Source organism: Equus caballus, chromosome 31, assembly GCF_041296265.1.
Source record: "Equus caballus isolate H_3958 breed thoroughbred chromosome 31, TB-T2T, whole genome shotgun sequence".
Lineage (NCBI taxonomy): Eukaryota > Metazoa > Chordata > Mammalia > Perissodactyla > Equidae > Equus > Equus caballus.
The window spans coordinates 12,618,578-12,631,387 of NC_091714.1; the positions used below are offsets into that span (position 1 = coordinate 12,618,578).

The 12,810-nt window shown below is 43.5% G+C and overlaps 1 protein-coding gene across 6 annotated transcripts in view; it reads right to left on the bottom strand.

Annotated features, from left to right (window-relative positions):
* The window catches only part of TIAM2 (TIAM Rac1 associated GEF 2), a 234,265-nt gene that overhangs the window by 81,132 nt on the left and 140,323 nt on the right, over window positions 1-12,810 (bottom strand). For all 6 annotated transcript variants that reach the window (XM_070256444.1, XM_070256443.1, XM_070256446.1 and 3 more), the window contains 2 exons: window positions 11,022-11,246; window positions 659-844 (listed from right to left, as the gene is read on the bottom strand). In XM_070256444.1, the coding sequence (XP_070112545.1) occupies window positions 659-844; window positions 11,022-11,246 (411 nt within the window). The remainder of the gene's footprint in view (window positions 1-658; window positions 845-11,021; window positions 11,247-12,810) is intronic.

Below are 12,810 nucleotides of genomic sequence, written 5' to 3' on the forward strand. Positions count from 1 at the left end.
AATTTAAAACACAGTTAAAAAAACATCTTAAGGCATATTATTTCGGTGATGGAGAGAATTAACAGAAGTAAGCCATGCTTGCTATAAATGTGTTCTGCCCAGCACCAAAAACTACTGCATTTCTGACATACCAGAAATGCATCCATCATCGAGACATCTCTTATCTGGATAACACAAGCTCAGTTACAACATTCAGATCTCTCCAGGGCGGACAGCAGGGTCGGCCAAACTACCCATGGACCCCCCAGGCTGAGCTGGGAGTACCCACCCACACAGGAGCGATTTCAGAAAACCCAGTGGGGATCTCTGAAGTAGATAAAAGCCCCCAATCAGCCTTTAATTTTCCACATCATTGTTGCTCCTCCTCGGGGGCTCCACCGTCCTGACTGTGCGAGGTGGGACAGACAGAAAGACAGATGCAGTTGCGAATATTTAATAACTCTCTACTAGCAGTTAGATTCCCAGACTTAAGCAGCAGAGAAGCCGGGACTCTCTGTAGCAGGATGCCTCCCACCCTCCTTCCCCCAGTGCCCGGCCCCTGGGTGGACCTGGTCAGTTAGTGGCTTAAGTCACGGAGCTGATGGCAACAAGCTCCAGAAAGATGAGCATCCTCAGTCCTCCCTGAGCACTGCTGACACAGCCCTCCTCGGGAACTTACCAGAGCGTGGAAAGAGGAAACCGACAAGACGCCCAACCTGCCGAGGGCCAGCTTGGAGGGGCGGCTGGCAGCAGCAAGGAGGCTCTTCGGGTTTGGCAACTCCCCACCTTGCAGGCTGGCCAGGTAGCAGCGCGTCCTGAAGAGATCCATGTGAAATTTCTCCAGGTTCTGCTCCCATTGCTGGATCTGTTTAAGCCAGAACAGCGGTAATTTGAATTAAAATGAGAGGTTTTCCTGGGTCACGTTGAAAATGCGATCCCTTTTACAAACTTCAAAGAAAAATGTGTTTCATCTGGTGTTGCCTGGTTGAAATTAGCCTTCCCTGCTCACCCCATCTCCCGCCCTCCCGCCAAAACACATTGGGGCAGACGGCAATGTACTTCATCAGGATGGTCAGAAAGGAAACAAAGCCGGTGGTCCCAACACAGTGTCACGCGAAACAGCACAACCTTTGGAGAACTCCAGCACTTCAAATCAAGCTGATTTAAGGCAGGATGCACAACTGCAAGTCAGTTATTTCGCTTTGTTACATTTCCTTCACATTCGCAGCCTCTGATCCTAAGCCAGATTAACTGAATTGCACACAGATGCTGAAGAAATGACAGCAGGGACTTTAACATTTCTGGACTTTCTGAGCAAATGACTCAAAACCAGAACAAGCAAATGGACTTCAGGGATAAGGACAAATAGAGCTTTTACTCCTGTTTTCCGTCTAACAGAGAATAACCACCAAGTCCACATCTGAATAAAATTAAAGCGTATGTAATTATTTACGCAACAGAAATTCCTATGCACATCCTCAAAATTGAAGTCATAAGTTGGTAAAGAAATACAGGCCAACTCTGGGGGCTACTCTCCTTTCTTCCAAGAATGTCAAAACATGTTATGGGTGCCAGCCTGGTGGCACAGCAGTTAAGTTCGTGCACTCTGCTTTGGTGGCCTGGAGTTTGCCGGTTTAGATCCTGGGTGCAGACCTACGCACTGCTCATCAAGCCACACTGTGGTGGCATCCCACATAGAGGAGTGACTTGAATGACTCCAAACTAGGATATACAACTATGTACTGGGGCTTTGGGGAGGGGGAAAAAAGGAAGATTGGCAACAGATGTTAGCTCAGGGCCAATCTTCCTCAAGAAAAAAAAACAGACATGTTATGTATAAGTATTACCTTCATTTAAAGATAAACTAATAAGTGAGGAAAGCCTCTAGTAACTTGCCAACACAGGGCTTCAGGAGCAGAACAGAAAGCTGGGCTTCAAATGGCATTGAGAGCAATCTCAGAATTCAAGAGGAGGTCTGCAGTGAAGGTTCGTAATAAAGATTCGGTACAATCTTTGTGTCATTTCATTTGCAACAATTGCACCGCTAGTTTTGCCACGTTTAGCACGCAAGCAGATCCTAGCCTTTCACAGTAAACTTTCCAGGTCAACTCTCGATCCTGGATAAATGATATTTTGAAGGATCTCCAACATTTAACAGTCTGCTCCCTTCAGTCTCTCCCCAGAGGAAAGCAGTACAAATTCTGGGGCTGCCCAGACCCGCTCCAAGTCCTCCACATCTATTTCTTAGGAAGGTCGCTGTACACCTTTATTAGTGATGTCATAGCCTACTGGTGTCAGCCTTGAATGAATACCAGACTGACCTGTTGGCTCTTAAAAATGAAGACGCCTAGGTGCCCAGCCTTCATGAGAACCACTGCTCTAGACTAACGAGACAGTTCAAACTGCAGCTGGAAATCTCTTCCCGGTCTTGCCATGCTAGAGACTTCTTGACTGCAGAAGGAAGGGATGGGTATTATGTAACGATAAACTGACATCTACCAGAAGCTACAAGCACAGCCAAACTAGGTTCTCATTCTATCTCACAAATGTCTTCTCTAGCTGATTCCCCAAAATCCACAATCATAGATGCACTCTTCTGTCCTCTAGTAATACGTAGATATTTCTAGATTGGGTCATCTATTAAAGCTTAGCCCTCGTTTATAGCTCCAGGTGAAATAGTTTATGAGACACTGTCTAGTGGTTCTGTTAGGGGTGGAGGCATAAGAGGAAAGAAAGCCAATGAGTCATTGGATACCAGAAGACAAAGAAACCCGCGCCATCCACAGTGCATTAGAAAGACAAACAATAAAATAAAATAAAATAAAATCCAGGTCTATGCCAATCACCATTATCAGGGAAGATGACAATCTCTTATATTTTCACTAATTCTGCAGTTTACATTGAAGACATCACTCAGTGTATTTACGTGACTACACAGGCACCACTGGAAGGTAAAGGCAGTTTCATCCTAAACGATGCAATCTGAAACATCATCCTAAACACGGGGAATCTTAAAATTTTGTCAGAAACACTTTGATAATCTTCAACACACCTAGACCTCTCCACCCAACACTTGGGACAACACACAGGTGAATTCGTAGGAAAAACACAGATTCAGAAGCTGAGGTTTGTTGGAGGGAAGAAGGGGCTGGGAGACCCCAACAGCCCAAAGCAGATCTCATCAAGGTCAAGAAGTTGGCTAACATACGTGATTACATTTTGAAAGAACTAGTATCTCAATCAGTATTGTACATTGTAGAGGTAATTTTCAAATTTAATTGAGTAGAAAATGCAAATGAGAAAGGGCTTTATGACTCCTCTGTTTCAACAATGCTCTTATCCGTATCCTGACTGACACTTTGAGATGGTTAATCCTATGCGTCAACTTGACTGGGCCCTGGGGCACCCAGCTATGTGGTCAAACATTATTCTGGGTGTTTCGATAAGGGTGTTTTGGGATGGGAGTAACACTTAGATGGGTGGACTGAGTAAAGCAGACTGCCCTCCACAATTTTGGTGGGCCTTATCCAATCAGTTGAAGGCCTGGACAGAACAGAAGGCTGACCGCCCCAGCCCCCCAAAGCAAGGGAGAGTTCCTCTTGCCTGATGGCCTTCAAATTGGAATATTGACTTTTTTCCTGCCTTTTGGCTTGAATTGAAATATCGGCTCATCTTAGGTCTCGAGCCTGCCAGTCTTCAAATGGGAACCACACCATCAGCTCTCCTGGGTCTCCAGCATGCTGACTCACTCTGCAGATCTTGGGACTCACCCACCTCCGTAATCCCATGAGCCAATTGCTTATAATAAATCTCTTTATATACATTTTTTCAGACATCCCATTGGTTCTGTTTCTCAGGAGAACCCTGACTAACACAGCATTTATCCCCATAGGTCTCTGTGGAAGAGTAAGCCATCATTAGTCTCACATCTATTCCATATTTAAAGACAATATTTATTTTGTTTTACAGTCGTGGTTCTTTACAGAGAGAAGCAGTCATAGAAGTTAAATGAGGATTTGTGGTTGGATAAGAAACAATGAAATATCTGATTTTTCTTTCTACAGATTCACCAAAGTTGTAGAGAAGGATTTGGGAGAATACGTAGGTCAAGGCATGGTGAGGACACGGATTCAGACGGTTGGGTTCCTTGAAGGCAAGAGGGAAGCAGAAAGGCCAGATCCACAAGCTCAAAACAGACCTCGCAATATTGAGAAAGTCTGTCAACATCTGCAATGAACTTGCAAGGGAATCAGGATTACCACACCTTCATTTCTCAACAGTGGAGGCTGAGGCCCAGAAGGGAAGTGACTTGACCAGGGTCACATACTAAGCTAGCTCTTCCAGACCAGCAAAGGCCCAAGCTGATCCTGGTGTGAACAATACGTGGGGGACAAGCTTCTATCACGTGCTTAAAATGGAGCCCCTGAATGCCAGGTCTTCTCACTCATAAGGCAGGGATCTGGGCACTATCCAAGAACTACACGGCAACTGTCATTTACATTTTCATCTAATTGTTGACTTGATTTCTCCCCACAAATGCCCAGCTGTTCTACATAGAAGGATGCAAGCCAATATACACTCTTATTCGGGTGCCCTATTCATATCGAACATTTTGCATTTCCATTTCCTACCAGCCTTAATGTGCAAGTTCAGCCCAAATTTAATGTTAACTAAAAAGAAAACTAAATTTTATAATTATCCCTCAAAAGATGAGATAAACGAGGAGATAAAAATACATTTTTAAAATGTAAACAGAGAAATAGAAGACAGTTTTGTAAATAGCACATAAGCTACCTCAGTAAATTTAAATGATCATCATCCTTATAACTAAAATAATATTATCTGACACCACATTTAACATGGAATTTCAGGAGATTTTCTCTAACATTATCAAAAACTAAAATGCCCAAAATCAATTCCCATAAAATGAAACTATTTTTTCCCTTTTTTTCTAAATTCCTTAAATACCGATAATTGTCCCTAGACATTTCTTTGTTTCTTAAGATAAATATCAGGACATGAAAATAAAAACTCAACTTCTATATACACTGAGCTTTCCTTTCTTTTGATGTCCGTGCACAAAGCATAAAAATGATATGGATGAAAAAAACTCACTCTAAGGAGGTTTTCATTATCTTTCATTGTAAAAGGGAAAATCATTAACAATAAAATTAAGGAAGAAAACTCCCATTTTTAAGCACGGACACAAATGTAATGCAAAAGTTCCCTCTTTATTACTAATACAGCTATATTCATTCAATGAGCTCAGAAAGCCTACGGTCTGCTGTGGAGGAGTGGGAGGAGGAGAGGAAAGCCAAAGCTAAAAATAACGGATGAATGAGTGATACACTAAAAAGATGACAAGTACCTTCCTGCCACACCCAATGCTGCTAGACAAATATTTTCTACCATTTAGTCATTCAATCACAGTATTTGGTCACTTGTCCATTACTAGGTTGGTCCTAAAAGATAACTAGTTTTTCCTTTTTAGTGGAGTAAGTTGAAAACTCCCAAGCAATATTTTCCAAGCACTAAAACCTTTCTCAAAAGAACTCATCCAGTAATAGATTACACTGAGGTTAACTAGTAGTCAGAACAACCAGCTAAGGTCTAGAGAATCAGTTTTGTTTTCTTTTTCCTTTGAGATATAATTCACTTGCCATAAAATTCACTCTGTTTTTTTTTTTAATGCTTTTTTTTGGTGAGGAAGATTGGCCCTGAGCTAACATCTGTTACCAATCTTCCTCTTCCGTTTTTTCCTCCCCAAGGCCCTGGTGCATAGTTGTATATCCTAGTTGTAGGTCATTCTAGTTCTTCTACATGGGACGCCCCCATAGCACGGCTTGATGAGCAGTGTGTAGGTCCATGCCCAGGATCTGAACCGGCAAGCCCCAGGCAGCCAAAGCGGAGCACATGAACTTAAACACTCAGCCACGGGCCGGCCCCCACTCTGTTTTATAACAAATACACTTTCCATCAGATGGAGCTGAAAAATCCAAGTTATGAACACAAGTAAATTAAGGGTTAATTTCTATTTTATACAAAACCATTCATTATGTGGTTAACTAGCAAGCGAAGCACAATCTGATTCACAGAAGTCTTATTGAGAGGCAGTAGAGGAGCACAGGTCAGTGTTCAAATCCCAGCTCTGCCACTTCCCAGCTGTGTGACCTTAGAGATTCACTTAACCTCTCTCAGGTCTATTCACGCCTCCATCAAATGAGCGGCACAACAACTTTACCTCCTGGAGTTATGGTGAAATTACATATGATCTTGGCCTGAGAGAGGACACCTGAGAAATAAACTAAGGGCCCACGAGGATGGGGAGGGAGGCAAAAGAGATGGCCTGTGAGCTGGGGAATGAAGGAGGGAAGCCTGAGGGAGCAAAGCTGGAGGAGCTGGGCTGGGGACCGACACAGAGAGGAACCCAATGTGCCCCAGTAAAGAGGAAAGGGGACGTGGGTGCATTCAGTCACCAACCTGAGCAAAGCACCAGGCGTACAGAGATGGAAGAGTGATGGATCCTTTAGGAGCTCTTCAGACCAAGAGCGACCTTATACACAAGGAGGTAACTACAAAATGATGAGAGCAGGGATAAAGAGTGACCCTGAGAATTAGGGGAGTATAGCAGGGGTCCCTGATGGATGAGTGGCAGGGGAGTCACGGGCAGCTGCTTGGAGGAAGTAACCCTTAAATCCTTCGTCACAGATGAGGAGGGGTGAGCCTGATCGCAGGGGTGAGGGGGCACGGGGCACGTCTGTGCATGGGTGCATGGCCTAGGTGAGTCCGTTCTGCTTGAGGAAAAACTCAAAGAAAGCAGTGGAACCTACAGGAAGTTTGGCGTTGCCAGATAAAGGGGAAGCTGGGGAGAGACTATCAGGACTTTATCTTGTAAGCAGTGGGGAGCCACTAAAGGATTTTAAACCAGGCAATCACATGATCAGATTTGCTTTTTAGACACAAACCACTCTAGCCTTGTACGGAGGATGTATCTGAGGCAAAATTGGCATCCAGGGAAGAGAGAAGACAGTACTATCCTTCCATCTCTCACCACCTACCCATCATGTGCCTGAAAAATCAAGCTGCCAGGGTATAGTGCCTCATTTCAGAGCGTTCTGCCGTTTCTCAGGCTGTCTCTTGGCTGGAAGGCCCTTCTCCATTCCTTTCCTGATTAACCCCTCATTTTTCAAGAAGTAATTCAGACCTCTCTCCTCCAGGAAGTCTTCCACGACTACTTAGGAAGCTAAACTTCCTGCTAGTCTTCCACAACACTCTGGAACATCATTTGCTCTGAACTTATCATATATGTTCAAACTGCATCCTCAGCATTCTGCCACCTGCTAGAGTGAGAGCAGCAGGAAGGCCGAGACAGCATCTTCATGAATCCCCGTCTGTGCACACGAGCCTGGCCCAGAGTATTCACTGAGTAAATGCCCACTGAACTCAAGTGAATGTGGATCGTCTGCCCAAAATACTGCCACCTTCTCCCCATTGTCTGCTGAATGAAACCCAAGTCTTGGCCCAACACCTCCATAATCTGACCTTGTCTCCTTCAAACCCCTTTCGCAAATACTCTACTCTCCAATACTTTATTCCCCAAACACCCCATATCATATTCTCCTCAAGGCTTTGCTCCTTTTGTTCCCTTTACCACAGTTTCCAATTGTCTAAATTCAATCCATCCTCTTCAAGATTTTAAAACTTTAAGTAAATATTTAAAATGAAGCCCATGGTTCACAAAACCCAGAGCAGTCCCAAGCCCACCGACCGAGCGCTGGCTCCTCCCTCTGTATCATCTCCACCATCCTCACTGCCTCCGGCCTCTCAGGCCTAATTAACCTCGGGAAGTGAGAAACACACAAAGGCACAGAATGCGTCAGGATGCTGGGAAAGCCATACGGGAGGAGGCCAAGACCCCCTAAGAGCGGTGAGATTTTTGTTCCTGTTTACGCGTTTAAAATAATCAACAGACAGGCAAATAAAGTACTAACTGGACTTAATTTATAGCTCTTCCTCCCTCAGAACTTCAAAAGGAATCCAACATGTGGACTGGCTGCGGGGTCTGCTCCGCAGTGGACATGCTCAGATGAAAGTTGCGTCATCCCGCCCCACAGAATCCCCGAAAGGCCCTAGGACAAGACCACATGATGGTCCTCCTCGAGCAAAGCATGTCATCACACAACAGTATGAAGTTCGGCTGTTATTATTGTGGTAGAGTCTTTGTATATGGAAAAGCCATTGACCATGATCTTCTCCACCCAAGTACGCCACAGAAAACCTGTTCCAGAGACTTTATCTTGCATGATGTAATGGAGACTGCAAGTTAGGCTATTATAGGGTATAAATGACTACATCTGAGGCTCTTGGGGAAAGCACACTACATAAATAAAACAAGTATTTTATTTTATGTAAAACAGTTGAGATTTTTAAATGGTAAGTGGATAAAGCTCTGCTCTTTTAAGGAAGTTTTTAAAAGGTCATTTCGAGAAAACTTCTCTACACTTATGGGCTATTTGGAACATCATGTTCTTATTGGTCGTGACTTGTAAATACCTCTGCCTTTGTAGCTTCACATAACATTCTCTAGACAAAGGCCATGTCATAAAAGTAATTCTAAGCATGTGCCTGTTTCCCTCCTTAATGTTTCATACATTTTGTGTGTGCAAGTAAAGAGCAAACAGCTCCCTTTACAACCATCTGGCAAATGCTTTAAGGATGGCGGGCACAGCAAATGCCATTCACGTCACCCACTGCAAAGCCGTCTGGGAAAACAGGACTAAATTACATGGTGAGGAGAATATTTTCAGGTGGAATTTCTAAAGGTCAATCCAAATTGTTTCTTACCAGAAACTCACAAATGTAATATGAGAAGGTGAGTGTGTGCGCGGAAGGGGTGGCTGAGGGAGGGGGCGTTAGGGGAAGGGGTGAGGGCCAAGGCGGGGGGAGAGGAGAACTGAAATGAAAATTTAGCAGTATTAGGATGGTGTGCTTAAAATAACTGCCGTTATGATTCTGTCAAAGAATGCACAATGGGCCCCAAGTAATAATTACCCTAATGCTTTAAAAGAGCTTCTCTTCGGGCCACCTGACCATCCTAGACCCTTGGATGCATGTAGGGGTTTATGTGACAGTAATTCCCCCCTCCCAAGCAGAGAACAGCACCAACTGTGACGTCATAAATTAAGCATTTACCAACAATGGACAAGGAAATAAAATTACACTTAATGAACATTTTTAAAAACCTGTTTGCTTGGACTTCTTGTGGCCATAAAGAGGGAAAGAGGAGGCAAAAAAAGATGAGGCAGGAGCTTCTTTTTTGTTTTTTTTGAGGAAGATTAGCCCTGAGCTAGCATCTGCCACCAATCCTCCTCTTTTTGCTGAGGAAGACTGGCCCTCAACTAACATCCGTGCCCATCTTCCTCTACTTTCTATGTGGGACGCCTACCACAGCATGGTGTGCCATGTGGTGCCATGTCTGCACCTGGGATCTGAACTGGCGAACCCCGGGCCACTGAAGTGGAACATGCGCACTTAACTGCTGTGCCACCGGGCCGGTCTCGAGCCAGGAGCTTCTTAATGTTGCCAAATTTCCCTTTTCTCTGCCTGGACCTAAACATATGACAATATATAAGGACCTGACAACTCCAAGTTGGGTTTCCCTTCAAGAGGATTAAAGTATGGCTTCAAAGTTAAATCTCAGAAAGCCAGTAAAAGTTAAAACTGTACTTTTTCCCTCTACAATCAGAATGAGATTTTTGGGGTGCCCCAAACACTCGGAGATACTTGAATCCATGAGTTGCATCTCAGATGACAGACAGAGCACGGTGGCGATTGGATCCTGGAAATTCAGAACCACAAGGGAGACATGGCACAGAGGAAACACTGGGATAACCATTTCTCCTCTTCCTCAAGCTTTGGATTTCTCACGTAACCTTGACATAGCATCACATCCTGACATGCCACACAGGCAGGAAGCTGAGAGATCGGGACCTGAGCTCTTCCCAGATGTGAGCAGGGGGCGGCTTCTCAATGGGAAGCAGGCAGAGGGCAGAGACAGCGCAAGCTGAGGTCCTGGAGGCTGCCCTTCTCCCAGCAGCTGTGTTCTTATCAAACCCCGAATGCCCTTCCACCTCCCTACATTCTCCTTGGCAGTTGCAACTTACTTTTCAGTCCTTTGTTTACATCTATTTTGTAGCTTGTTGTCTGCCAGCAGGTACTCTTTAAATAAGTGGCATATTCTGTTTGGGGCATAGTTCAGTTCAGGAGTGTAGGATATGCTCTTTAAGATTCTGTAGAATTATTGAAAATTATGCACTCTGGAATACATTTTCCATAGAAATTGTTAAACTCTTGTTGCATCACTCTGGACCAGACCCTTGTAACTGCACAAGCAGACCAGCGTCATTCCACTGCCCAATGCCTTTGCCCACTTCAATCTGCCCTTCAAGCCACCGCCTAACTGGTGTTCCAAAGATGTTACTTTCATCACGCATTTATGAAGAGAAGGATGCTAGAAACGTCACTGATATTTCTCTAAGCGTTTAGGTTGTCTGAGCAAAGGAAAATAAATACTAAAAAAAGCTACTTCTCCTCTAAAGTGCAAACAGCACAAAAACTCACTGTTTAATTGTTATATGAATTTGGAACTACACTAGAGAAAGACTTTTCCTTAGCACCTTATCTGTTATAAACAGAAAAAATGCTGGGTTTTGGAATCCACAGACCTAGGAACAGCTGTGTTAGACCAAACCACTCCTTTCAAAGCCATCCTTCACATTAGACTCTCCAATCTTCTAGGGGTTTTATGATATTTTGTTCTGAAAGTGACATTATATGAGAGAATCAGCCAGGCAAGAAGAAACTACTCAATATTAGGAACAAAGATTTGGTCACAATCTGTTCCTATATATACATATCTATCTCAAACAAAGGTTACAGAGCAGATCACATTAACGATGCCACAAAAGTCTGCATTCAAACTCAGACTTTTGCTGCGACTGATACGAACAATGGAAGAAAATACTCACATAAATAAATAGTACCTGGTTTTCTATGGCTTTCCTGTTCTTTGGGTCGCTCACCACGGACAGCTGTAACTCTGCCATCTTTTTCATCTTGCTGTCCATATCTATCTTCTGAATGAGGTTTTTGGTCTGGTTCTTCAGTAGCCGAATGGTGTCCTCTTTCCCACGCTTCTTTGCAAAAAGGGATGCGCATGCCGAATGTATGGCAGTGACCCAGTTTTCCAGGTCTGTCTGACTAGTGGCCTAAACACAGTGGGAGGAAAAAAACCTATTTGGAGCTGTTTTACCACAAAAGTAATCTCCAGAGTGGCAGGCTGGGCTTTGAAGTGTAAAACCCAAGAAGTACCTTCACTTTGTAAAAACTGTTTAATTTTGAAAACACACACGACCACTCAGCTCAGGTTCTCAGCTTCCTCAACTCCAGAGGGGCTGCGAGAACATGGAGAGCAGAGCAAAAATAATCATGTAGCCCCAAATACAATGGCAAGACAAACTAGAGTCAAGCCATAAGCCAACAACAAGGGAATAATAAGAAACTCAGCATATATTGGCTGAGTGTTACATTACACCCCTCTCTAAAAAGCGGCTTAGCTTCATAATTTTAACAGAATGAGAAAATACTACAGCTAAAATGTTAAATTTTGAAAAGTGCTTATGAAATTTCATCTATGGTATAGATGCAATTATGAAAAATACCAATAAAAAACATTGGGAGCAATACTGAAATAGCTGTCTTTTAACATTGGGAATAAGGATAGTGATTTTTCTTTTTCTACTCTTCAGTAACTTCCAACACAACAACCATACACTATTTTCATATAAGAAAAATATTTTATCTTAAAAACAATAAAGAAAATTTGAATAAAGCAGAATGGGCAAGCAGGCTGAAAAGCATTTTCAGTTCCCGATGTCCAGAAATAACCACACACATTCAAGCCACGGGGTCGATCCTCCAGTGACCTCTGGGATCATACAATAGGACCTACTGGGAAAATTTCTTAAAACTAAAGATATTTTACCTGAATCGAAACATAAAATATTCATTTCACACTTGCCCCTAAGAAGTCCGTGCAGATTGAATCTAATGTATTTACCTGCCCTATAACTCAGATTAACATCAATTCATCACTTTGCTTTAAAGCATCATAGAAGGTTTAAGCAGCTTTTCTGTTAAGAGAAGGAAAATCAGATCTCAGGCCCTGATTCTTGTAAGTCAAGTCAGTTTGGGGACAGCAGTAAAGGCTAGAGGCCCAATGAGTTTACCTGGTACTGGTGCCAGGAAATCCTGCTGCAGCGAACACTTCAGAGAATTCTGGATTCCCAAAGTCAGCAGGAGAACACTATGCTGTTCTACAGGGTCCCTGGGGCCATCCAGGACCAACTTTTCACAGACCTGAACCCAGGACCTATGGGGTTTTCTATAACTTTCCAGCTGGATATAATCTATAGCCCGTATTATGTGTACACGCAGTGCTGGGTTTGGACTGGAAGGCATTTCAGAAGCACAATTCACTTCCTGGCGATCACCTCCACCTCTTTTCAGTTAATTAATAATAATAACAATAATAGTTAGAGTTTCTTTAGCACTTGACGCATGCACATTATATTATTTACCCTTAAAGCAATCCCAGAAGCTATTATTGTCCTATTAGTTAAAGGATCGAAGCTCAGAGGGGTTCAGGGAGCGCTCCAAGATGACAGAGGTACTCAACAACAGTGCCAGGATTCACACCCACGCCTGACCCCACACCAACATGCTCTGCGGCCTCTCACTTGCTAGAAAGTTGCTGAGAATCCCAACGGTAGA